General features: G+C 39.1%; 1 protein-coding gene across 1 annotated transcript; it reads left to right on the top strand.

Annotated features, from left to right (window-relative positions):
- The first annotated feature begins 2,879 nt into the window (after positions 1–2,879).
- Positions 2,880–27,015, top strand: LOC122645978 (uncharacterized protein At1g51745-like). The gene is made up of 4 exons (XM_043839420.1): positions 2,880–3,013; positions 3,157–3,388; positions 22,806–23,785; positions 25,187–27,015. Exons 2-4 carry the CDS (start codon positions 3,174–3,176, stop codon positions 26,488–26,490), a joined length of 2,499 nt encoding a protein of 832 aa, XP_043695355.1. The 5' UTR covers positions 2,880–3,013; positions 3,157–3,173; the 3' UTR covers positions 26,491–27,015.
- Positions 27,016–27,767: the final 752 nt, after the last annotated feature.

The following is a 27,767-nucleotide window of genomic DNA, read 5'->3' as shown; positions in this document are numbered from 1 at the left end:
CTACCACCTTTTATCTCCCTTCCACTTCATGACACTTCTGGCTTTTGGAAGCCCCTTTTATTTTGAAAGGAGTGATAACCTTTTTTAATTTCACAGTGGCAACTCAATATTATATAATATAGTCCCTGAGAATCTCGGAATACGTTCAATGACCCCATCATCGAATTCTAGAGCTTACGGTTCTCACACCAATGTAACTAGTAATTTACTACAAATGATTGATGGCTATGGAACTTAGATAAATTTATTACAAAATTTTCATTTTCAGGTTTTTTTAATGAATTTATTATAATTTATTTTAAATTGAGGGTTATTAGACAACAAAAGGTACTTTTGAAGACACATCATGTAAATTTTTAATATTTTTATAGATTGAAAGGTAATCTTTGCTTCGGATAATTTTACATCACCCCACATATTTAGAGGGGTTTTTTTTCATAAATTTGGGAAAAAGAACGTTGTTTGGTCGCATGGCTCCTGCACCCAGACATAGGAACGCTCAAAATTATCACCCAACCCTTTTGGAAATCCTATCTGTGTTGATTTCCCAACGTGCATTGTCATTGGCCCCGCTATGATGCATGTGCCACATGTCCAAGCAACGATCTCTTACCCTATAAATTTTTAGGGAAAAGGTTCTTTGAACTGCTGGGTAGGGTACACTAGCACCGTTGAGTTTATCTCTCTCCTCTTCACATGAAATGGCCTCGATATTCCATTTTGATGCACATCATTGGTATGCTCCTCTATGCCTCTTGCTCAGAGAACCCGCTCCCATGTTTTTAACAAGAGAGAATGTTTCTTGCCTAGGGCTATAGCCTTTGCTAGCACCCCGTTTCTCTTTCTCTCTCCATCCTCATGAAATAACTTCTTTGCCCCCTATTTGATTGAACCGATAGGGGTCCTCATTGACTCTTGCTTGCCTACGTAGCCTCCACTACCGGGTAGAAAACACCTTCCCTTTTAATAATTATAAGGGAAAACTTTCTTTGTGTGGGAGGGGGGGGGGAGTAGGCCACACCCAGACATAATGGGGGGGGGTGAAATGACTACCTCGCCCCCCATGAAAGGCGAAAATCTTGCCCCCGAGATGCCAGCACGTGTGCTCTCATTGGCAGCTATACATGCGTGGCCACTACGCTCCCCCACAGAGAATGCTCCCCCTAATTATAATTTAGAAGAAAGTTTCCATTCTAGGAGCTTGGCTCCCACACTTGCGCCCTTGTGTCTGTCTCTCTCCTCTTCCCTATAAAATGACCTCCCTATGCCCATAGATTGAACCAAAATGATGCACGGATTGGGTTTCGCAGGAGAGAGCACTTCCCTTTATAATTTACATAAAACATTATAATTTTATGGGTTAAAGAATGCAACCTGGTCTTGTCCAAGGCGTGGACACTGCGCCTAGACACAACTGGGGGTGAAATGACTGCCCAGCCCCTGCCATGGCGCCTGGAATTTTTGCCTTGGAATGGGTGATGGACGGTCATTCTACGCCCAACTGTGTCTAAGCGCAGTGTTCACGCTTTGGACACAACCGGTTAGTGTTCTTTATCCCAAATTTTATTATATTCTTAGGGAAAAAGATCCCTGCTTGGTGGTCCTCCCTATGCCCTCTCACAAGGTACTTTAAAATGACACCTCTGCCCCCTGAGTGGATACCCAGGCGCACTCCCCCATTGGCCCAGACACTGGTGTAGAGACCATGCGACCAAACAGTGATCTCATGCCCATATTTTTATTATTTTTGATTGAGATTCAAATTGATTGACTAGAAAATCAGCTTTTCATTACTACCATGCTTGGATTTATTGCCTATATCACACCATGCTATTCTGATTTGCCCAAGATCAGTTAACTCTTCCTTAAAGAGATCAGGATGGATGTTTACTATTTTTTTAGAAGGACATCTAACCATGCTAGCTGTAGGTTTTTTGGAGCCAGAGTTATTCTGGTTATCATAGGGACTAGAACACTCTGCTTAGTTAGGTTAAAAAATTAAGAAATTCTGGTGTTGCAACCCGGATCTGTTTGATATACTACCATCTCCTACTTCATCTATGTGGCCATGGAGTTTGATCCCTCTTCTGCTGAAAATTTCAGAGTTACTGTCAGACATATCATTTTGCAACACCAAGAATTCTAATATTTTGGATTTGACAATATTGTAGATACTATTTCTTCTCTTTGTTAATGTAACTTTTTCATTTCTTTCTGGGTAGAAAAAAAAATCGAATTGAACTTGAATCATGAAATTAATCAGAGGCAATCCTAGACTGATTAGTTGATTATGTGCTAATAAACCTTGTGGATCATTTGTTTACTAATATAATGCCCTCTTTTCTTCGGTATGGTGAGAATTTTTATCTGCTGCTATAACTAGAGAGTTGCTGTGCGCATCGTGTGGCGCAACAGCTGCCATGTGTGTACAGCGGGCCCCACTCAGCACACATGGCTGCTGGCCCGCTGCTGCGCCGCACGATGCGCACAGCAGCGGATTAAGGTCGGTATGGTGAGGCATGGATCCGTAAACTGGAAATTTAAACTTTATTTTAACCCGAGGATCCTATGCTCCGTAGCTTACTCTGTACACCATATATACCGGTTTATATCCATTTCGATTCCAAATCGAACCCGAGAGAGAGAGAGAGAGAGAGAGAGAGGGGCTCTGCTTACAAATCCGCGTTAAAAAAAAAAAAAAAAAGGACGGAAAAAAGAGAAGAGAGAGAGAGAGAGAGAGAGAGAGAGGAACGAACATTCAACTGTTCAAATCAAGGTGAGAAGAGAGCGAAAAAGTCTTCTTTTGATCCATATGTCTGCAAATCGGAGTAGAGCAGAGAAGGGCCGTAAATGGTATACATGCAAAACCCTAAGAATGTGATTTTCTTGGGTTTTTATTTTAATGGAAACCCTAACCTTCACGAACTTAAGTGGATTTACCAGAAATGGCGATTCTCCGATTCCCTGCCGACATTGCAATTTCGCTGTCTCCTTTGCCGGAGGTTGAGTAGGTCCGTGATTTGAGCCTCTGAGTCGCCTCCATCATCATCTCCTTCGTTTCCATTAAAGGGTTCTATTTTTTTTTTGTTGGAAATTTTCTTTTATTTTCATTTTTTTTTGGGGGGGAGGGGGGGGGGGTTGGGCGAAGTTAGGTAGAGAGAGTGGCATCTTCTATGCGTGACGTAGAGATAGAGATGGGGATTTCGGACGGTTTGGAGGGATCAGACGGGGTTGATTGCAGCGTTGGAAGTATCGTCTGGGTTCGCCGGAGGAATGGGTCTTGGTGGCCAGGAAGGATACTCGGACCAAATGAGCTCTCTGCTTCTCATCTGATGTCACCCAGATCGGGAACTCCGGTCAAGCTTCTTGGAAGGGAAGATGCCAGTGTGTAAGTTCGTTTGACATGTGTGTTTTTTGGTTGTTGTTCTTGTTTTCTGGGGTTCTCTTTCCTTATTGTTAGACTTCAGTTGCATGCTGATTTTCTGCATGTTGATTGCCCAACTATGCTATATTGCTGATTAGCTGTGTTTTGGTTATATTGCTTTGCTTTGATTAGTTTACTTGTTTTTTAATCCTTTTCTGCGTCATGCTTAATTTTGTGATGTGTTGTTTTGTTTATTTTTGGGGTTTCTTTTTTTGATGGCAGAGCTAAAGTGGTTTTGTTCATTTGTATTGGTTTACGATTGCAAGTTACGATTTTTGGCCTTCATGTTATCTCTTGAATGTTGGATTAGCATGAGTTAATTCAAGGATTAAAAAGATATCTTTGGGATCATCCTTTTTATCTTGTTAATTTTCCTGAATTATTGGCTGAATTTCTACTGACAGTTTACAAGATTTGAACACAATTAGGCCAAGTAGAAGATCAAAATGGGAAACATGTTTTGACCCAACTCAGATGAAATTAAAAAATGGTACACTTAAGCCTGCGCTCACTGTTGCATCCTTGCCGGTCTTCTTTGGCCTAGTGCTGTTCCCTTCCCCACTCAGGTGTCGTGTACTTTCAATTGGCTGTGCTTTCACTTGCTGTAAATGCCACCTTATGAATTTTAAAATATGACTGATGCAGCAGTGCTTCCATAGACTGAACCAAAAGTCCAACCCTAGAAGAACCCGGTCCAAGGTAGGTTCTTTTTCCAGTATCATATTTAGGGGTTATTTATTTATTGGGAAAATTTTCTAGATCTATTAGATTGAAATAAGATTTACAAAATTGGTAGGAATAAATGATATTTTACATAAAAAGTTATAATATGCAATCGATTTACCAAATCCCCATATGAGTGAAAAAGTTAAAGGAATAACCAAAAATACCCCAGCATCTTTCTGTGTCTCCCCTCGTTTTTTATTCACCATACTCTTTGTCTTCTTCGTTCTTCTTCAACAAAGGAGGCGGGGTTGTAGGGGAGGGCGGACTAGCAAGGGGTGGGGTGGGGTGGGGGCGATGGGGTTGGCTGGGTGAGTCTAGCGGAGAAAGGTGGAGGCAAGCTTTGAGTTGCAGGGATTGGGGTGGATCGGGCGAACATGGGTGGGGTGGGGCCGAGTCTAGCAGATAAGGTGATAAAGGAGGTTGTGTGCGTATTTAATGTGGATTAATGATTAATAGGTACTGGTAATGGAGGCCGGAGCTGGGCTGCTGGCATAGATAGTCAATTTTTCCATAAATGGTGGTCACAAAAACGGAAGCAAGAGCTTCAAAGGGAAACAGGTCCCAATCCATAAACATCTGAGTCAAAGTAGGTATACTATGATATTCAAAATTCTGATAGCCGTCCTCAACTGAATTTGTGGAAGCTTATCCTTTGCTGGATGAAACATAGCTCTATGGTATGCCGTTTAGGTGGTGCTGATTCATATCCATGTATATTACTTTGAATTTGAACATTTATATCCATTTGTAATGAATTAGATACGGTCATCCAGTCACCCTTTCCCTTTCTATTCTTCTTTGATTTCAACAACAATAGCCTCTTCAAGTTTTCGATAATGGAGATAACATCTTTCTGTTCCAATCCTGCATATTTTTTTGGTTTTAATGATGGCAGTTGCTGGATCTTCTCCATCATTGCAGTTTCTTGTTTGTGTATAAAATCCTTGATAACCGGTTGGACTTCACAAATTCACTGTGCGAGGGAGGGGGGGAGGGAGGAATGCAGGCGTGAATGATGAAACCTCTCTCTCCTTCAGGTTCAAGGAAACAAAGAGGAGAATTTGTTCAATAATTTGTTCATGAGATTTGATGAGATGGAAAAATCTCATTTTGTATACCCTTTCCACCCCGCCCCACTGTTGTTCCTTTGCCCACACCATCCCCTGTTCTGCCCGACCCACCTCAATCCTTGCAACTCAAAGCTTGCCTTTACTCTTCTCCGTTAGACTCGCCCGTCCATACATGTGCAGTCCGATGTACCCACCCCACTCCTTGCTTGCCTGCCCTCCCCTGCAACTCCGCCTCCTCTGTAAAAGAAGCAGAAGGACGAAGAAGATGAAGAGTGGGGAACAAAAAAATAAAAAAGTGTTTTGGTTGATTAAAAAACGAGGGAGGGATAAAGAAAAATGTTGGGGGTATTTTAGGTTATCCCTTTAATTTTTTTTTCTAAATGCAGATTTGGTAAATCTTTTCTACATTGTAACGTGTGTTTGTAAACCATAATTTGTTCCTACCACTTTTGTAAATCTTTTTATTAACTAGTAGATCTCGGCAATTTCCCCTTATTTATTTTGGGTTATTTTGTAATCTTTATTTTTTTATGGAAAGTAGGATACATGGGAGATACTATTTTAGTTTTAGACTACGATTAGGATACTTCCGATTTCCTTGCTTTCTTATTCTTTATATATATCAGCATGTAACCATCAATTTAGTGGATTAAAAAATGAATTGAAGAGTTCTGTTTTGAGTTTTGCTGTGGTATGCTAAGGCATGGGCCTGCTGGCCGTATGTTTCCTCTCCTTTCTTCTCCTCTGTTCTAGTTCGATTACTCTGCCCTCTGCTAAGTCTTCTAGCTCTTTCCTCTTACCTGCTTCTCCTTCTTCTTCTATTCGTTCTCTGTTCTATTCATGCGCTAAACTATATTCACGATAACCTGGTCGATCTCTCTCGTGCTTTGGTCTTCCAATAACAAACTTGGGAGTGTCAATTGAAACCCTTTTGTGACCCTTTTCTGCTGAAATTCGATTTGAGAACCTGCAGGATTGGAAAGCTAAAGTCAAGGTTAGATCTGATTCCTTTCTGTCGCCAGATCTGATTTCAGCAGCTTGTTTTCTTAATAACGATTGGTTGTTGGGCTGGTGTTGGAATCAGTATGGTTAAGAGTTTTGCAAACTCCTCCCAAAATTCTGGTTCGATTGGAGCTTCCATTGGGGAGGTCTAACATCTGATTCAAAGACCCCCTTACTGCTGGTTTTCTGGTTTGTATCGAAGGAAGAAGATGAAGTGGTGAAGCAATTTTAAATGTCACCTTAGTTCCTCTCTTCTGTAAATATCCTTCCTCTTTTATCTTATTTCAGTCCCTATCCATATCTAATGTTATTGTCAAGTTTATCCCTAGTCTTTAGTTACTAATCCCTTTTGCATTCCTTCCCTCTTTATCTCTGTTAGTAACCCTTTCAATTTCTGGTTAATCACAGAATTGTCACTCCCCTTATAAACATGGAGATATTTATAGAAATTGCCATCAAACTTATTCTTTTGGCTATTGTACACTTGTGAGCCCATAGCAATCTGAGCCCCTTTTTTTGGAACCCCGGATTGCATTAGTTTCCCTGTCCCTAATGTTGGGAGCTTACTGTGAGGAGGTAGTAGTCAAAATCCTAGACATATTGGAGTGTCAAGAGCCTAAATACTTCGGATTCATGCATTTGTTCATGTTTGTGGATCTTCACATTTATGAATGAAGTAACTGAAATTTTATTGAAATGGAAAAACTATTAACAAAGACAACGATTACTGGTATTGCTTTTGTTCTGTCTAAGCATATAGTCAACCTAGACAAGCATAAGATAAATTGTTGATTTATATAAATGCTTTTACAATTCCACGTGTGATTTGAGATCTATGCTGATGCGGATCTGGGGTTCCGAAACCTGACTTGGATTGCTTATGGGCCCACCCGAATAATACACAAACTCAAATAATCAAAGTGGATGGCAGAATTGTAAATGATGGGACTCAAGCTAACAAGGAAAACAAACTAAAGTGGAATAGTGCTTATGATGGAAAAAGGGTAAACTTGGAAGCAAAATAAAAGTATGGGACATGAGGGAAATAAAAGGTAAAAGGGGCATATTTGGTAATAAAGCAACACATACCAAATAAGTTAAAGGGAGAAGGAATCGTGAGGAAGGAAGAGTTGTCTTCTTCCTTGAGACTTCTTCTCCAGCTGTAACCAGAATCAGTTCAAATGAGATACCTTCCCAAATAGGACTTCAAACCAAACGAGATTTTAGGGAGAGATTCACCACTTCAGTTTGCCTATGAATTGATTCAGCAAGCACCCAAGATATCAAGCAGGAAAATAATATTTAATATCTGATACTGAACCTGGCGGTAGATATAGGAAATTGCAAACTGTGACAGAAATACAAGTAACTTTAAAGGAAGAAAGAGAATAGAATAATAATGAAGAAGGAGAAGTAAAGAGAGGGATGAGAGAAGAAACGAGAGAGTTGGAGAGGGAGCACACACTCACAATGTCAACCCACAGGTAACCTATTGTTCAAATTCAATTCAATACAAAATGTTTCGTAGTTACAATCTTGTATTTAAAGAAGCAAATAAAGACTCCTAATAGTAATCTAAAACTGATATTAACCTTAACTCTAACTAGGACTCATATCTGAAATAAAATCCTAAATAAAACACTAAACAGACTTTTAAATCAGCTACACGTTATCACTAATTCAACCCTATCTAAGACTCCATCTTTTTTTGGTAAGGTATCTAAGACTCCATCAATAGCAATAAAAGGAGATAACAAAATAACTCGAACTCTTAACTGACCCAATTACAGATAAACCCAAATAATAAAATTTAAATAAATAAACTAAGATATCCTACTAAATCCAAAAGCCCAATTGGATCCAGTTCCTCTTCATATGGGTCTCCCAACGGGTTTGGGCCCGTCCAAAGGATTGCTCCTGCATCACATGCAGGCTAAATATAACCGTTGTTTGACATTTTAATTATAGAGATTACTTGCGACTAATCTATACATTCATCCATCAGTATTTGTACATATGAAAGTATAGAACTTCCAAAATTTCTATTGTGAACTTGCAAAGCAATGTCTTGAGATGTATCTTAATCACATACCTACACAAAAGGGCATAAATGTTAAAAAATTGTATTTTTATGGGAAATAATGGAATTCATTATGTATACTAGATTTTCATTTATATTAAAAAAAATCATAGGGTCTAAAAGACAGAAAAAAGGAACTGTATAACAGCATAAGTAATGTAGTCCTAGACTGGTAGGAAACCAACTAGGAACTAGTAAACCAGGATCTGTTATGAACAGGTGAATTGGCTAGGTCAAAATAGGGTTTTTGGTGAAATTAGGGTTTGGGTTTGATGTATGGATTATGTCAAGTTGAGGTAGGGGAGTCTATCAGTGAAGGTCCTGAGACGGTTTGATAAGTATGTGAGTGTAATTAAATAGGACAGAAAATTAGGTTTAGAGTTTTGGGTTTTTGAAAAGTGTAACTTGAGAGAATTTAGGGATAAGAGTGAGGGGGTGGACCTAGGGTTAGGATTGAATGCTAATGGGGGTGTGAGTGAGGTTCGGTCAGATTATGGAAGGGTTCTGATGGCTGGAATTGGCTGGGCAGAAACTTACAGTTTTGGGGTTTTGTGGGGGATGATGGAATCTGGGGTTTGAATGGGAGTTTGGGGACCAAACTCAGATCAAGTTTCCCAATTGGGGTGGGGAAGTTCGATCCAATTTTGGGGCCGAACTGATGGTTAAATTAGTTTGTGCAGTTGTAGGGCTTTGGAATTTGAAGTTGAGATGGGGGAGTTAGGGTTCAGAACTGAAAAGGGTTAAGAGAAGAAGTGGTGGATGGGGATGCTTCCAAACTTACTTGTAGTTGCTGAAAGTAAGAGGCAGTAGCTTGAACAAAAATTAGATCTTGGACTGAAACTTGAAAGAAAATTTGTAGAAGAACCACCCGAGCTTCACCCCGCAAGGTGTCAATTAGATCAAACACCAATCCCACCAGCTTTGATCACACATAAAGTAAACCTTCACAGTGGAAGAGAAGAAGCAGCAGCAGCTTTCCCGGAGAAAATAGAATTTTTTGGAGGTAAGTCCCTCTCCACGAATTTTCATTGTTTAAATAATGGCCTAAAGGCCTTACACGTAGTCAGCCTAGGAAAAGGAATGACTCCCCTCCCCTAGCCTAGCTCTATTACAAGTAATAATAGCCATGTGACTTGTTAAATAGTCACATGACAACTTAAACAAAAAGATTCTATTCTAAGAATATTCCAAAATCACTTAAATTGGACCAGTGGTTCAACCAGTTCAATTTAAAACATAAAATAAAAACCAAGTATGGAAAAGAAATTAAGTATGAGAGTGTACTACCTAGGCATCCCTACTACTCTAACTGCTTGGACAACAACTTCTTCTTCTTCTTCTTCTTGCGGATGTAGTGCTTCAGTTCTGCATCAGCTCTCCCCGGCTTGAAAGCATTCGTCTCTGACAAATGGATGAAGGACATGTAGCGATCATGTAGCTCAGGGTCGAGTTTCTTGAAGTCGTTCGCATGAATCCATGTGCTGTCCTGGCATGGGCGACCTTTCCACTTGAAAAGGAAAGCATGGTAACCGCTGCCATGTCAAGTGGTCTTGTGCATGTCGTCCAAAACTTCTTCAATAAGGTCTTCGGTGGATGGTTTGAGTTGGGGCAGCCTCAGCATATGTTCAGAGTCACCATAATCTAAGTGATGTCCCATATACAAATGTAAATCAGCCAGATTGAAGACGTTGCTAAGGCCCATATCAGTAGGCAGCGCTAGCACATAAGCATTAGGTCCGATATGTTCCAGCACCTTGTATGGACTCATCTTCTTAGGATGGAGTTTGCTGTTGACACCTGGCTGGTGCCTCTTAGGTTTAACTCTAACCATGACCTTGTCTCCTGGCTTGAACTCCACATATGGCCGATGTCTATCTGCATTAGCCTTGTAAATATCATTGCTAAGAGCAATTCTTCTTCGAACATCAACATATACCTCTGTGATGTGGCGCAAAAACTCATCAGCTTCAACACTTACCCTTGCTTGAGGGGATAAAGGAACAAGATTAATGGGACGCCTTGGCTGAACTCCAAGTAAAATTGCAAAAGGAGTATGTCTTCTTGTCCTATTTACTGAATTGTTGTAGGTGAACTCAACAATATCAAGAATGGAGGGCCAAGTCTTCTCATAATCTCTAACCAAACACCTCAATAAATTTCCCAAGCTTCTGTTCACCACTTCTGTTTGCCCTTCAGTTTGTGGGTGGAAAGCAGTAGAGAAGATAAGCTTGGTATTAGTCTTCAACCATAAGGTCTTCCAAAAGTAACTTATAAAGTTCACATCCCTGTCTGAAACAATAGTGCTTGGCAGTCCATGGATACGCACTATTTCCTTGAAAAATAGCTTCGCCATATGGGAAGCATAAAGTGTCCTCCTACATTGAATGAAGTGAGCCATCTTCATGAATCAGTCTACCACAACCATAATACAATCATACCGTTCCCATGTAGGTGGCAGTCCAAGAACAAAATCCATGCTAAGATCAACCCATGGTGCATGAGGAACCGACAAGGGTGAAAAGAGACCAGTATTTTATTTGTCTCCCTTTGTTAGCTGAGACACTAGGCATCTCTTAATCACATGTTCCACATCCTTGGCAATGTGGGGCCAATATTAATGATCGGTCACCTGTAAGATGGTCTTGTCCTTCCCAAAATGTCCTCCCAGGCCTTCTCCATGTAACTCCCTAATAATGTGATGGCGTAGGGAAGAATCTGGTATGCACAACCTTGTTCCTAAGAACAAATAACCATTGTAAATAGCGTACTTAGGGTGCTGCCCAACCTGCTGCAATTCAGCATATAGGACACTAAAGTCCTTATTACTAGCATACTCATCACGGATCTGCTCGATGCTAAGTGCATTTGCTGAAAATGTATTCAAAGTAAGTACTTTTCTGCTCAATACATCAGCCACTGTGTTCTCCTTTCTTGACTTGTATTTTAAAGCAAACACAAACTCCTATAGACAAGCAACCCATTTGGCATGTCGATTGCTTATTGACTTCTGTGAGTGAAGGTGCTTGAGTGCTTCATGATCAGTGTATAGAATGAATTCTTTGCCAACAAGATAGCGTCTCCAATGGCGTAGCACTTAGACAACAACATAGAGTTCTAGATCATATGTGGAATACCATTTCTTAGCTTCATTGAGTTTCTCACTATAAAAAGTAATAGGGTGGCCACCTTGCATTAGTACACCTCCCAGACCAACACGTGATGCATCAGTCGCTACGTCAAATATACGGTCAAAGTTTGGTAAGCGTAACATTGGAGCCTTTGTCATTTTCCTTTTAATCAGCTGAAAAGCCTTGTTTGCTGCAACTGCCCATTCAAACTTCCCCTTGCTCTGTTTGGCACATTCAGTAATGAGTGCCATGATCGCACTGAAATTCCAAATAAATCTTCTGTAGATAGAAGCTAGGCCATTGAAGCTACGAACTTAAATAAATGTCTTCGGTGTAGGCCATTCAACAATACATCTGATCTTCTCTGGATCAGCTTCAACTCCTCATGAAGAAACAATAAAACCAAGGAATATAACCTTGGGCAATATGAAAGAGCAGTTTTTGAGATTGATGTATAGTTTCCCTTGACAGAGTACTCTCAAAACTTGCTTCAAGTGGTCAATGTGCTCATCTGGGTGCTTACTATAAACCAAAATATTATCAAAGTAAACAACCAGAAATTTACCGATGAAAGGACGAAGTACTTGTGTCATGACTCTCATGAAAGTGCTTGTGGCATTCATCAAACCAAAGGGCATAACCTTCCACTCAAACAGATCATCTTTGGTTTTGAAGGTAGTCTTCCATCCATCTCCAGGTCGGATACGAATCTGATGGTAACCACTTCACAAATCTATCTTGGAGAAGATCATAGAACCGGACAGCATGTCTAACATGTCATCAAGCCGTTGAATGGGAAACCTGTACTTGATTGTAATCTTTTTAATAGCTCTGCTGTCAACACACATACGCCAAGATCCATCCTTCTTTGGATCGAGTTTTGCTTATGGTAAGAGGAGAGTTCAATCCAAAAAAGGAGGGATTTTTCTGGTTGGTTTGGTCTGGGCAGAATTTAGGTATTGGGAAAAGTGAAAACAAAAAGGATAGGGTTTTGATACTGGTACACTACCTTGGATTGACCCAAACCTAGTTGAGATGGTTTCCAGATAGAGATGAACCAGGTCCAGTTTGATTCTTGGGTCTAGTAGGATATTAGTAGTCTGTTTATTTATTTGGATTTATCTTTTAGTCTCTTGTTTTATTTTATATACGCTATAGGCAGTGGTAGAGTTTCATTATGTTTCAGTTTTAGAGTTAGAATAGGAGTGCTTTGATTTCTTTTATTTATACCATGTAATCGTTCAATTAGAACACAGATTGAATACAATAAAATAGTTATGATTTGAGTAGCCTGTGTGTCTGTGCGTGTGTACTCTTCTCCCCCCCCCCCCCTCTTTCTTCTTCTTATGCGATTTCCCCTCACCCTTGTAATTTTTTTCCCCCCGGCTCTCCACCCGGTTTGGTGGTTAAAGGATTAGAAGAAGAAATGTTAGGGTTGGGATGAATCAAATTCGCTGTTGTTGCAGAATTTCCTTGGCAGCAGCTTGTTTGATTGAGAAACTTGAATAAAAATTGAATTTTTAACTAGAACTTGAAGGAGATCTTCAAAGAACTTGAAGGAGAGCTTTAAAAGAACCACCCGGGCTTCACACCGCAAGGTGTTGATTGGATCAAACACCAATCCTACCAACGAACCACCCAGGCTTCCTACTGCAAGGTTTCAATCAGATCAAACACCGATCCCACTAGCCTTGATCAAACACATGGCAAAAATCTTCAATGGAGAAGAAGAGCAGCAAAGCTCTTCATTAATATCAAAATTCGTGTTCAATACTTGCCCCCCTTACAGCCTTATATAAAAGACTTAAAAATAGACTTCTACACTAAAAAGGAAAAACCTAACCCAATCCTTAACCTATTAGGTAACCTAAACCGACTAGGGAACTGAAATACTGAAGGAAATAGATTCAAAACATGGCTGGACTTATAGAGTCCTAATCCAGCCCTAGTTAAATACATAAAAGGAAACTTCTAAAATCACTTAAATTGAACCATTGGTTGAACTGATTCAATTTATGAACAAAAACGCCAAAATAAAACTAGTGTGGAACTAAAACAACTAATCCCGTATGCAACCTAATTACCCATATTTTAGTCTCATAAAAGTGGCATATTACATAGAAAACCCATGGGATCAAAGGCCCTACATGTATATAACCTAACCCTATACTTATTCCTAAGCAAAGAAACCTAGTTTGGCGATAAATCTGCATCAATAAGTGAAAAATCTGGCATGTCAAAAATATGTTGAATCACCTTTTCCACTCTGGACTTTGCAGAAAGTAGGCTCATTCTGAGAAGGGACTATTCATAGTAAAAGGCAAATAATTCATAATTTTTGTCATTTGTTTTGATTTTTCCTAATGTTGCTGCATTAATTTGGGGGTGTTGGACCCAATGTTCCACGTTTCGGTTTTGAGTCTGGTTTCGCGAAACTGCAAAATTTCGGTCAAAACCTTAGGCTCTGTATGGTAACGCTTCTGTTGTTTTTTTAGTGTTTTTGGGTCCGGCACACTTTTATGTGTTTCTGGGTCCTGAAATGCTGTATGGTAACCTTAAAAAAAACATTTCTAAAATTTAGAAGAAACAGAAATCTGTATGAGTCGCACTTAACAAAATTGTTTCTGTTATTTACCAAAAATTACGTAATTGCCACTTACACCGTGGCTTTTATACTTATGGTTTTTTAAGTTCATGGTTCAGGGTTCTTTATATTTCAAAATTTACAACGGATTAAAAAGCAAGGAATAGAACTAGTTCATAATGATGATCTGGAACATAGTCTTAAACTTGAGGAGAAAAAAGGAAGCAAAATAAAGAATGAACCTTAGAATCATTGATGATGAGTATGGAATAACTTAACTAGGAAGAAACAACACGAGAAAGGGAACCAACAGAGATTATAACCCAACAATTAGATGCATTAACAAGTAAAGGAACTGCTAATGCAGAAGAATATGAGGGCTTCTGTTAAATGAAATAACGGAAAATCCAGAAAGAGTACTTATAAAAACATTATTATACATCGACGGTTAAAGCGAAGATTTTGAAGAATGAGAAGCAGGTAACAGTGCAGGACTGCTACTCAGGTTCAGGTCCTTAGGCATTTGCAAAGTACAGATACTTGCACTAACTGAGTACAGAGAATCAGCACTCCACAAGATTGAATTATACTCCACCCAAATGGAATTTGATAGGAACCTAAAATCTGCACTCCACAAGATTGAATTCTACTTCACCCAAATGGAAATTGATCGGAACCTAAAATCTGCACTCCACAAGATTGAATTCTACTTCACCACTACAGATACAATGGATCATCGAAAATCCAATTAGTATTACAATGGACCATCGAAAACCCTATCCTAAACATAGCAGAAGATAACTGCGGGGCTGGGAAGAGGAAAAACCAACAGAAATAATCGATCAAAATGAAACTTTAGAAGAAACCATAAACAAAATCAGACCTAATTTTGGTCTGAAGAGAACATCTCCATGAGCTTCTTGTCCGATTATAACTAGAATCTGATTATTAACGAAAATCTGCCATGAGCAGCTTTGTGGATGTAATACTGAAAATCTCCAGCCACACAGAACATTCCAGCAATGATTCCTAGCGGAAGAACGGCTTCCAACCAGAAAAGCCCCATTTTGCAGAACTATTGCTACCGCTGAGATAATTGCAGAAAAGGAATATGAGAAGAATTTGCTGTTTTACCACTCCGTAGACTTCTTGAGTTCTTATAGTATGAACAATACCAGAAGAAACTCGAACACGATAGCAAAGAAAGAGGGCGTGGGCAAGAGGTCAGAAGCCCAAAGTCTGTGAGGGCGAGGGCGAGAGAGAAGATGGAGAGGGCGAGGGCGATGGTCGTCGTTCTTGCGCAGAAGAGGTGAGAATGAGAATGTGTTGAGGTTTTAGGGTAAAAAACCCCTATTGTTATGTTTTGATGCCAATTTCCACTTTTGTCCTCGTAAACTTAAGTGCAGCTCATGTTTCTCCGAAAAATTGTAAAAGTGTTTCTCTCAGGTGAGAAACACCAATTTGGTGTTTTGCAAATGTGTGCTAAAAGTGTGCCAAATGCCCGGTTCGTTTCAAAAAAACAAAAAATCGAACCGGACATACCATTCAGATTTTAGCGTGTTTCTGTTCCAAAAAAGCAAAAAAACACTAAAAACACTAAAAAAGAGCGTTACCATACAGAGCCTTAGTGGATGGTTTAGAGGCACAAATGGTCAAATTAGTGGAACTTTTAGATTGTAAAAAAACACACCCAAACTGATTGTTTTACTTTGGACCCTAGTTTGCAAAAAAAATTATTTTTTTGGGGAAAATGATGTACCTTCAACTTTGAAAATTGCATGAAACTTCCACAAATGTGGGAAATCGTCGCTTTCAATGCATTTCACTACTGCCCAACAACTTGTTCCACGCTTGTATGGGAGTGATTTGGCCAAAATTCATAACAAAAAACCAAGGTTCCACACACCTTAGAGTCTAAACCCATCGAAACTAACGAAAATGGGTCAAAATTTTGACCCATTTTGTTTGATACTATACATATTATATTAAAGGTTTGTATCATTTCAGTCTAAACGACGCCAAAACCATGCATATCGTCAAAATTTCGCCAAAACAATGAAATTTCGACTGAAACCCTTCATTTTTTACACATCCTATGGAGTTCTATTTTGACATCTTCCGAAAATGAAATATTGAAATTTTTGGCAAAACCTTGAACATTGTTTGGACCGGTAGGCAACCCAAGAGGAGCTGAATTGGGTATGGAGAATAAAATTGACAATTAAAAGTTATCCACCCAAATCAAAAGATGAATGCAATGTTTAAGGCAATGAAAGTCACAATTGAGAGAAGGGGAGAAAGAGACAAATACAATCCACTACCAAGTAATACACCCACACTTGGAATTTCCAGTATCAATTTCCAAATGGCATTGATCAAGCCTTCTCACAATTGTTTTCCTGGGTTCACAACCCTAAGTGTTTCTCCGGACTCATACTCAACCTAAGTGTTTAAGTGTTTCTCCTGGCTCACACTTAACCTAAGTTTTTCTCCGGGCTCACATTCAAACCCAAGTAGTTTTCTAAGCTACTATTTGTAACCCTTACAATACCGGAGATTCCCCAATCTCATACCACAACTCTCTTTAAAGAGACATTGTGTGTTTGCACTCAATTACTAGAAATGGCTCAGTAATGTAGTCCTAGATAGGTAGGAGACCTACTAGGAGCCAAACAGCATGATCAAATAACAAAACTGGCTGCTGGTTCGAATGGACAGCACTAGGATTTAGGTCAATTCCTAGGGTTTGTGTTGGATATTGGGAAAGGGGTTTATAGGGTATTAATGGGCAGGTCTAGGGGGTTATTTTGGTATAAAGAAGTTAAGGTTTGGAAAGGTTTTAAAATTCTGCAATTCTGGGCAGAATTGTTTTGCAGGCTTTGGGTTTTAATGGAGGTTAGGGATTGATGGATGGATGAGGAAAGTAGTAATGATTGAGTATTGGCAATGGGGATTGATGGGGCTGGGTTTAGAGGATCAGGAGAAGAAGGGTGATTGTTGAAACTGTAAAGTACTTGAACACTGATCTTCAATGGCAGCAGCTTTGAAGATGAACAATGGAATCTCCTGATCTACTAGATGCAAGGAGATAAGTAGCAGCCCTCCCGATCTTCACGATGCAAGGAGTCAATTGGAGATCCACCAATCCCTTCACCTTGATATTACTCACAAGGCACACTTACAATGGAGCAAAGGCAGCAACAAAGGCAGCAAGCATAAAGCAGAGTTTTTATTAATCAAATTCGTATTCAACGCTGGCCTCCCTTACAAACTTATATAGAAGACTCAAAAATAGACTTAGACACTAAAAAGGAATGGCCTAACCCTATCCCTAACTTATTAGGTAACTTAAACTGACTAGGAAACTAGAATACTAAAGGAAATAGACTCAAAACATGGCTAGACATATAGAGTCCTAATCCAGCCCAACTTACATCACATGACCACTTAATCAAGTCACATGATCTCTTAAATTGAACCAATTGGATGCAACCAATTTGAACCGGTTCAATTAAAAAACATAAAAATAAACTAAGTATTGGGCTAATCCCGTATGCAAGACTATAATTCTCACAAACCCTTTAAACCAAGACTAAAAGATATGCAAAATTTGTGCATGAGTCTTAGTTGAAACTCTCCTAAAATTTTCTTAAATAGAGAAGGAATGGCCAAAAGAGTCTCAAACGGCTCTATTTTGGTAAAGCTGTTCCACCACGTTGAAGGCTGGTCAACCCCTTTGGAAATAGCTGTTAAAACAATGACTGTTTTATAGCTGTTAAGGCCAGCCAGTCATATTGACTGGGGACAGAATGGGGTCTGTGAACAGTCTAACTGCCCCTCAGTCCGCCTGAACCTCTGGTCAGTAGAAAGGGTTTTTTCTTTTCTTTCCGAGCTTGGATTTACTTGATTCTTGAACCATATGAAAGCTAATTCAGAGGGCTACAAATTTTATGTTTGAGCTTTGGTAAATTATGACTGCAAGATGTCCTAAATTTTCCTTGAAGATGTGGGGTTGTGCAGGAACAGGGTTCTGGACAGCACTTCCTAGAATAACACAAACCGGCTTTAGGCCGGTCGACCAGATTGACTTTTTAGGCCTGAAAAGCCTGACTCTCTTGCATTTGACTTCCCATAGGTGTGTGGTCAAATTGCCTAGTCAAATATACTGACATTAATTCAAAATGTTTCCCTATGGTCATAGGCAAAGTCATCCAACTAAGATTAAACCATTAAGTCATGTTTGGGGACTTATCAGGCTAATCCTATAGGTTTAAGAGCAATGGGAATCACTTTACAAGTTACAACTTGGGAAAATAAAATGCGCTACAAATTGAAACTAATTCCCAAGTCTTCAACATTAATGATGAACATCCTTGGAGATGTCTTGGCCACTTAAACTTTGAGGCGCTTTCAACTTGGTCGCACAGAAGTGAAGCTTGATCTTCAAGTAGGGTTCTCAACGACATGCCACCAATGTCGTCCAGTCTTGGTTTTGTTCTTCCAATTTGTGAAGCTTGCTTGGGTTTGCTTTCCATGCAATTTCTTGATGCTTGAGGATACCAATTAACCTTTCATACTTGGACTTTTTATCAGCAAACACAAGTTAGTAATCACCAAAAATATTGTCAATATAATGGCTCAACAAGGGGTTCTGTTTGTCATGGAGTGGGTGGCCTCAGTTGTTTCATCTTTTTCGCTTTAGCTGATGTATATATTCTTCCTTCACCACCTGCCCCATCTTAATATTAACTGTCCCAGCCTGCGTTATTTTTTTTCCTAACGAAGACAGTTCCAGTCTGCATTGTAATAGGATACTATTGTTACAATCTGACAAGGATGCATGATGTTGAATCAACTCTTGTAATAAGGGTAGCAACATGTATCACACTTTTCTTATAATCTAATAGGAGAAAAAAAGTCAGGAACTGGAAGTTGTGTTATTATTATTATTATTATTTTTTGATTTTCCAGTTGCATGATTGTGGAGATCATACTTAATCGAAAGAAAGACCTTATTTTGAAGTTCATATATTGTGACTTATTGAATCTTATGGTAGTTGTAATGAGGGATCGTTGTGTGATTAAACCTGATGCAGTTAATGATTAGATTTTTTTTTTTTGGGGGGGGGGGGTGGTGTTGGGTTGAAATACCGGAAGATAGAGTTGAGTGACAAGGAAATTGACAGTTAATGTTTTTTACCTCATAAAGCATTTCATTTGAGTATGCATAACTCATGAACTATGTTAATATTAAATCAATGATGTGGGAGAATCAATATTAGAGGATAAGTGCCCTTTACCAAGCTGTGTCCATGAATTAAGAGTATGGAGAGACTATCAAATTCTCAACCGCTGTTGTTTCTTGGAAAGAATATACAAAATATTGGAGAAAGTCTTCCATCTCCATGGAGTTTTACTTGATCAATGTCCATGTTGTTGTTACCTAGATAGGGTTTTTTTTTGGGCGGTAAGTTGGAATTTCAATACTTTTTTATAATTTTTTCTCCTGGTGAGAAAAAAAAATTCTATAGAAGGGGAAAAAAAATACACCAACAAAAGGATCATGGAATCCACCAAGAGATCTCTCAGTTAACTATGAAAATTAGCTTATACTTTCAGACGTTATTCTTTATCTTGATTTACTCTGAAACAGACCATATCATTCACCCTTTCCTCGATCCTATGGAAATTTAGAACGGTGTTTCAGAAAAACCTGCCACTGCTTTCTTTTCAAATCAACCAAGCAATGGCTTTAGGAAACAAGACACTGATTCTCCTTGCCTTTAAGCTACCAATTCTTGGCAAACCAGTCCATTGGCCCTTGTTTCAGTCTTTCAGATCCCCTTTTTATCCCCCCTTACACTAATTTCCAAAAGCATGGAGTCTGAACTTCTTGGACAAAACAAAAATAAACGAAGTATAATGTACTGTTTCTTCCCTCAATCCCTCCTGAGGCACATTATGCCTACATTTGGAAGCACCAGACTCTTACTGATCATAAACTGTTAACTGCTATCGAGTACTGCTGCATGCATGAAATGGACCGCTTACCCTAACCACGTAGGGAGGGAAGAAAGACATGTCCTGAAAAATGCTGGCCTTGTGATTTCACCAAGAACTTACAAGCCTGATAAATGCCCAATGCCTCTGGTCTTATATACAGAGCTTAAACTGCAGACTATGGCACAATTAAATTTGCTCATGAATCTACTGCTTATTGTTAAGGTGCAAAAGTTTTAATTTAAAAAAAAAAAAAAGATAAAAGAGAGGATTTAACTGGGGTTGAGATGTAGAGAGGAAAAAAAAGTGAATTTTTCTATTGGATTTTTAATCTAGAGATGATTTGTCACTTATTAGAAAGAACAAAATTTATGACACCATAAATAAGCAACATGAATCTTAGTACATGTTAATTTTGACTATACCCACTACTGAGATTTTTTTGTTGGTTAGTGTAAACTTGTTTAAAGGTATTGATGGTTGTACTGTAGAAAGAGTATCTAAGGTGGACTATTAATTACAATATAGAAAACTGCCTTTCAACTTGAGGCTCGGTACTGTAGCCAGATGGATGGACCACTGGGATGCAGGGTGGTTAACTATGCCTAATTTATCAAATTATTTTAGGAATTGGTAGTGAGTAGGTCTAAATCGACAACCTCCTTAACCATATTGTGCAACTTTAACCACCAAACTAATGATTCCCGTTGCTTGGAAACAACAGGTTCTATATTACTTATAACTTTGAAGCATCTGCATATGTTTTTTTCTTTCTTTTTTTTTTTTTGGGGGGGGGGGGGAGAGAGGGGGTGGGGGTGGGGGTGGTGGTATGGCTGCTGTTTATCTTATGTAAATCAATTAGAAAGTTTAGACTGTTAGATTGTACATTCAAACCACCAGTGTCGATTGATGAGGTGATGTAGATAAAGACTACAACAAGCGTTATAGTCGTAGGCAACCAGGCCTGTACTTAGGCCCATGTTTCTTCAATTGGTCCTTTTGCTTCAGACCAGATTAAGCCTATGGTCTGGGTGTTACTGGTTCACTAAATACCAGAATTATGAGGGGTTGGATTAGTAGTTTCTATTTGTTAAACCTAGTTACTAATTTGGGTATTTGGTAGTTGCTACTTAGCTATTAGTTGAATCTTTTGATTTTCTTCAGTTTCTTGCCGTACTAGGCAACACTTATGTGTGTGGGCCTCTTTATATCACTTTCTATTTTTCTGTTTCCTTTCTAGAAGTTGTACGTATTGTAATTTGTAAGGGCCTTAATGCCTATACTCCATATGATTTATTGATGAAGAAAATTTGGCTTTTGCACCTTTGTTACTGTGAGTTACTGTGAGAAACAGTGAATGATGAGATGCCATTGTGGTTAGTGAGATACTGACCAAGGCCATAGGTGCGAAGCCTTGGTTATACCTCCCTATTCTGCGCTCTACTCTCTTCCTTCTTCTTCCCTTTGTTTCTAATTTATTTCCCTACAATCTTGACCCCTACAAGTTCTGTCCGTGAGCTATTGAAGCGGAGATATTGCTTGCTGTTACATGGTTTTGAAATGCTGTTGTCAGTGAGATAATATTAAGTGATGATCCTGCTACATCTTCCACATCCTGCAGCACCCTTCTGTTGATGTTCATTGCAGAAGATTTCATTCCCCTATAACTACGATTCTGTCCATCAGAATCAAGTAGTGTTTTGAAGGCTTCATCCTCCATTTGAGAGTCTCAGACCTTTCTTCGACCTTAATCTCAGCCTCAGTGAATGGCTGGATCTGCTACTAGTTAGTGAGTTACTGAATCTGATATTTAGTTTCTAATTTCAGAATTGTGTACATAATCATAATCCTAATCTTCTGATCTGTGACTTCCTTGGTTAACTACTGTTTTACCCCTGGTTTAACTAATATTAAATTTCTTGCTCGAAATACTGATCTCATGTTCTGTTTAATTTCTATTTCATAACAGAATTCAGTATAGATCGGTTACCCTACTTTCTGTTCCTTTTTTTAACTGGTTTATTTCCTTAATACCCTTCTCCTAGATCTGCTAGGATTGTCTCTTTAAATGTTGAATTATTTCTGTGAAAAGATCTTGTTTGGCTACTGTTTTGATCATTCAATTGCAGTACTACATTAATATATCCAAGATTTCCTACTGAATCTCCCATAACATATATTTATGGACTTCCAGTTGAATTACACCATGCGTTTGAGTTTGATGATATCTCTTCCTAAATCTATGAAAGATTTTTTGTCCAGATGCTGGACAAATTGGATTTATATTACATAGTAGCAATTAACTTACACATCCTGAAATTAAAATAAAGTTTTGTTAGTCTAACTAAAAAATTTATGACTGATGAGAATGTAAGATCCCAATGGTGGAGTCCTAGTATTCCTTTGACTTTATTTTTGGATTTGACCAACCAGGGCATACTTCATTAAAATGTTACAGATGAGTCCTGGCAGGCTGGAAACATTATACTGCAATGTTTTAATTTCCCCTTGATGAAGATGCCTTGATAATACGACTTGATAATAGTGCTCAGAGAAACTCCAGTTCCTAATTCTCAACTAGTAGATAGGTTAATGTTTAGAGCGCTTTTTGTGCTCTTTACCATGCACTCTTCTTCAAGTATCCCATGTCTGGTTGATCACATCTTGATATTTTTTCTTGAATGAAGTTACTCAGTGACATGAGTTTCTGAACCCCCCATTTTTGGGTGTTTTGGCATTTTGGTTTCTCTTCACTTCATTAAAAACTCATTCTTTGCTATCATCTTTTCAGGGACTGGTACAATTTAGAGAAATCCAAGCGTGTTAAGGCATTTCGATGTGGGGAATTTGATGATTGTATCGAAAGGGCTGAGTCTTCCCAGGGCATTCCTATAAAGAAAAGAGAAAAATATGCACGTCGAGAAGATGCTATTCTTCATGCTCTAGAGCTTGAGAAGGAGCAGCAAAAACTAGGTGTTGTTTCAAATTCTACAAGCAGTCAAATGCCTGGGAAGAATACATCTCAAATGGGAAATGATCATAGCAAATGTGGAAATCTCAAATTACAGGATGAGAATGTGGGAGATCCTATACATGTACAAAAAGTCAAACAGGGGAAGCAGAAGAGCTTGGAAGATAATTCAGAAGCTATACCTCGGATGAGAGGCTTGCAGGATTTTGGGCTGAGGATTGCTTCTTCAAAAAGAAAGCTTTCTGCCTCCACTGCTCCAGAGGGTTCTCGTAAGTTTTTGGTGGTTGATCATATGGATATTCTTCCAAACGGTGGCCGAAGTGTGGGGAATGCAAATCATATCAGCAGCAGTAAGAATTCTTTGGCCACCAAAAGAAAACGATCTCAGGGTGGGATGCCTGAGGAATCAATTGTCAAGAGACGTGATAGACGCCGTCCTCTTGTTCAAGTATTACAGAGTAGTGCAAAATTGCCAGTATCACACTCTTTCCAGTCTAACGACAATGCTGTCTCTACCCTTATGCATGGTGAAAAAGAACATACAGGGGTGATCTGCCGTGCCAAGAGGAGCAAATGTGTATATTTTCCTACAGACTCAAATGGTATGGATCATACAGAACCTCCTCCAGACCAGATGCAGATATCACAGACACAGTTTGGAATAGATAATTGTCACCTTCCCCCTGGTTCTTTGACAAAAGGAAGTGCTTCTGATGAATCGATGGAAGATGTGGAATCTGACTATTCTGGGAGGGATAACCTGGAACCTGTCATAGAAGAAGAGACAACTGTATTTTCAGGTTATTCACTCGTGATTCAGTTACATATTTAAATATTCTTTTTGATATAATTAGACTGCATTCATAGTTGTCACGGGGTCTAGGCAAACCAAGGCATTAAAGGGGCCTGGACACAAGGCGACCAAGGCAACACTAGTTGTCAAGGAGGTCACGTAGGCGACGCCTTGACAACTATGACTGCATTATCTGTCTTTTCGACTTGCTCTGTTTCTGAAGACAATTGATTTTCTGCTCATAATTGGATTTTTTTTTTTGACAAATGTTCTATCATTACTTAAAATATGGAATTGTGTGTGTGTGTGTCTATATATATATACATATAACATGACCTTTTTAGGCGAATTATTATTGCCCCAAAGATCTATTTTTCCAAATGTCACAAAGCATCTATTCTGCCATGTCGACAGATGATATGTCTATTCCGACCATTGGATAGTACATGGTCTAGATTAGCCACACATCAAATTTCAGAGTCTAATTCAATCAAATACCCCTTTTTGTATTGGCACACATCTCGTGTATGACCATGCATGTGTACCAGTACTCTAGACACACACTGCACATTCTCCCAACTCTGTGTGGGAACAGATGGTTTAGATAAAAAAAAACATTAAAATAGATGGCTCAGATTTGTGACATTTGTCGTGATTTTTGGAAACATCACCTTCCATTGTTACATGGATAACTATCCTTTGTTTGACTTGAATATACTTTTTTTGCCTCTATTTCATTTCCCTCGAGGCCTCGATAAAATCAATCAAAAGAAGCAAGGACATTTTTTTTCCCATGTGAAACACCATATGATCTGGAATTCATTTAGGCATCAAACCTTGCCTTGGGGAAAAATATAAAAACCTAATAACTTTAACTCTTTACTTTTTAATAAATCCTAAGAGAATAATGGTTGGTTTTTGTGGCCACGGTTTGCTCTTGTGCATTTTTATCATATGAGGCCAGATTAAGAAATACATAACATCATTCGATTGCTTTACCTGATATGGAAGCTATTCACAGCTATTCTGCTTTGACAATTGACGATTGACGACAGTAGTGATGAGTTTATGTCCTTCTCCATTCTTTTTCCAAAAAATTTAATTTTTTTTTTCTTTTCTTGTCAACCAAACATACCCTTATAGATGAAAAACAAAAATATAGAATAAGAAAAAGGAATGAAAAGAAATGATCTAGTGCACATTCAGACCCCAACATACCCTTTTTTGAGTTGACTTTTTCTGGGTTGATATCCTGCAATTTCATTGTTCCTCTCCCTGAAATGTTTTGGTTGGTACATTTGATTATTTTCTCTTATATAGTCCCATTTATGTTGTTCCTGTTTATTTTTACGGCTGGGCCTTTGTATTTTTTCTTAATTTGTCAATTAATGTTCCTTTTGTTTTTCAGGTGCTACTACTGAAATGCAGCCCATAGAACCAAGTTCTGGCAGATATGTGAGCACTGATGGTTTTCGAGTTCAAGGGCAATCAGAAAGCATGAGCACTGAGGAGCTTGACCAAACTGCTACTGTTGCTGCTGATGGAGGGGTATCAAAATGGCAACAGAAAGGGAAAAGGAACATTCGGAATTTAACCAAGAGGCCCGTGGAGGCAGTAGATGGAAAATTCTCCAATGGATCCATTTGTGAACCATATCTTGAAGGAAGGGAAAACGACTTGAACCAAAGGGCATCTGGACCAGGTTTTTATCCTGGAGGGGAGGATCTGAACTATGTCTATGATGAGGGTGATTTGATTGAGAAGGATGCAATGCGGGACCAAGTATCTGGATTTGGAAATAGAAGATACCCTTTCGTGAAATCTGCTTCCAAAGATTGGAACAGAATCACTGATGCTGTCAATTCAGAGGAAGACCCAGTTTGGGGGACAGATGGATTATCTCAATCAATTCTAAGAGGATACTGGGAGAACCGAAGTGAGTACTTTGATCCAATATATGGTGGTCATCGTCTTGGTAATGGGATGGAATCCACATTGGTAGATGTGGACATAAAGGTCCAAGCAAGCTATCAAGGAGAGCATGTCCCTTTGGTTTCTCTAATGAGTCGATTGAATGGGAAAGCAATAGTTGGGCATCCAATCCAAATTGAAGCATTAGAAGATGGTGCGACCGATAAACTTTTTTCTACACATGGTGGTTTTGATGTGGAAAACAGGTTCAATGATGGAAGTACAGGACTCCCACCTGTCTGGAGAACTGCCAGGAGGACAGCCATGCACCGGGTCCCTCGTCCTCAACTTTCTTCTGCACTGGAGGGTGATGAAACTGCTGACCTTCATCCTTATGCAGATCTTGATAGTAAGCCTCTGTACAGGAAGCCATATCCAGGGAATTTAAGTCATAAGGCAAGGCTGATGAAAAAGAGCTTGTCTCAAATTCGCCGACCTTCAATAACAGAGAAGAAGTTCCCAAAGAAGCTCTTGAAGAAAGTAAGTATTTCTAGCCAGAAAACTAGGACATTGTCTTCAATTGCCATTGATCAGAAATCGAATGGCAAGACTGGCAACCCGAAGCTGGCAAATAAGAGTAACATGGAGGGGCTGATCAAACCAGTAGAAACTGGACTGACTACAGTTACCTGCATCCCTGTGAAACTAGTGTTCAGTAGGTTACTGGAAGCAGTTGGAAGGCCTCCAAGACCTGCTTATCATGGGGTCCTGAAGGGAGATACGGAAAGGAAACCATCATAGAAAGGCAATGTAAATTGTTACTTGGGATCAATAATCTTGAACCACCGAATCATCAGAGCTCATCCACTGCCTGTTCACCTCAAAAATCATATTTTCAGTGTTTATTTGCAATTGAGATGCTGAAGGACTCGCAATTGGCAATTTTTGATAATGCCAAGAACTTGGGAGTAGGCATCCGATGGATGTCGTCATGCCTGTCCATGCACCATTAGACAACATGGATGTTATTCCAGCATAAGCTGTGATGACCTAACTTACATATTGAGGAACCTTGTTGGATTGTCTTGTAGATGCTACTTCTGTGATTTGTAGTCTCTTGAAGCAAGTCCTTGGGGCTATCTCAAGACGGATGGGCCAGAGATTTAGCTTTTCTTCTGGATCGGTCGGCGATAGTTTAGAATTGTAAAGTAGTTAATGCAGTAGCTTAAGATTGGTTTAGTTATTTAATCAAACACCCGAGTATAGAAACGCCTGAGCCTGTAACCTGCTTAAAAGTGTAGAATCTATATTGCTGTCTTATGTTGTAACATTGGATTATCATATACTTGCTTGGCTCAAATAATCAGTCTTATAGTGTTCACCCGGAACTTGGATCTTATACAGTGGATGTGTTACTTGTTGCCAGCCAGGCCAGTTCACAGGCTTTGGGCAGCCATTGTTGTGTCTAAATTTTACTTGCTGATGCCCAATTGAATCTGAGCCAGTCTAAGTTCTAAGGCTGAAATAATAAACCATTCAAATGTTAGGAGAATAATCCACTTTCAAAGTTGGTAAAATGTATGCTTATAGATGTGGCTTATAATGTTGGAAAAATGAAGAACATTTGTTGAGATTATCTCTGATATGGAGTGATGATCTAGTTTAACATTTTTAATGTGAAAATATTAGCAAAATAAAAAGCTTAGATACATCATCAACTATTTAAAGAGGTTAACCTAGCAGTTCCATAGCCTTGTGAGAAGCCATATTGGCTAGAGACAAAATAAGGATACTTGAGATGGATCATCCATAGGCAAAGATAGTGTACGTAGAGATATTGTAAATAAAGTTTGGAATGAACCCCAAGGACAAAAGGTTCCAAAGAATAGGGTTATAGGGTGTCATATCGATTCCTTTTCAACTTTACACAAGGGGCAGATTGGGTTTAACAGGAACAACATTAACAAGTTTATCGAATCGTTATCACCTCCAATTCCTACCTGCTCCAATTCCCTCCAATTCTTCACATAGGAGCAGAAATGACCACCCTATCTCCTGCCCGAACACACTACCCTATG

This window comes from Telopea speciosissima, chromosome 11, assembly GCF_018873765.1.
Source record: "Telopea speciosissima isolate NSW1024214 ecotype Mountain lineage chromosome 11, Tspe_v1, whole genome shotgun sequence".
NCBI lineage: Eukaryota > Viridiplantae > Streptophyta > Magnoliopsida > Proteales > Proteaceae > Telopea > Telopea speciosissima.
This window is presented reverse-complemented; position numbering and strand designations above follow the sequence as displayed.

Coding starts and splice junctions, on each gene's coding strand:
- LOC122645978 (XM_043839420.1), top strand. CDS start 3,174: ATGCGTGACGTAGAGATAGAGATGGGGATTTCGGACGGTTTGGAGGGA. Junction 3,389..22,805: donor GGAAGGGAAGATGCCAGTGT/GTAAGTTCGTTT, acceptor TCATCTTTTCAG/GGACTGGTACAATTTAGAGA. Junction 23,786..25,186: donor AGAGACAACTGTATTTTCAG/GTTATTCACTCG, acceptor TTTGTTTTTCAG/GTGCTACTACTGAAATGCAG.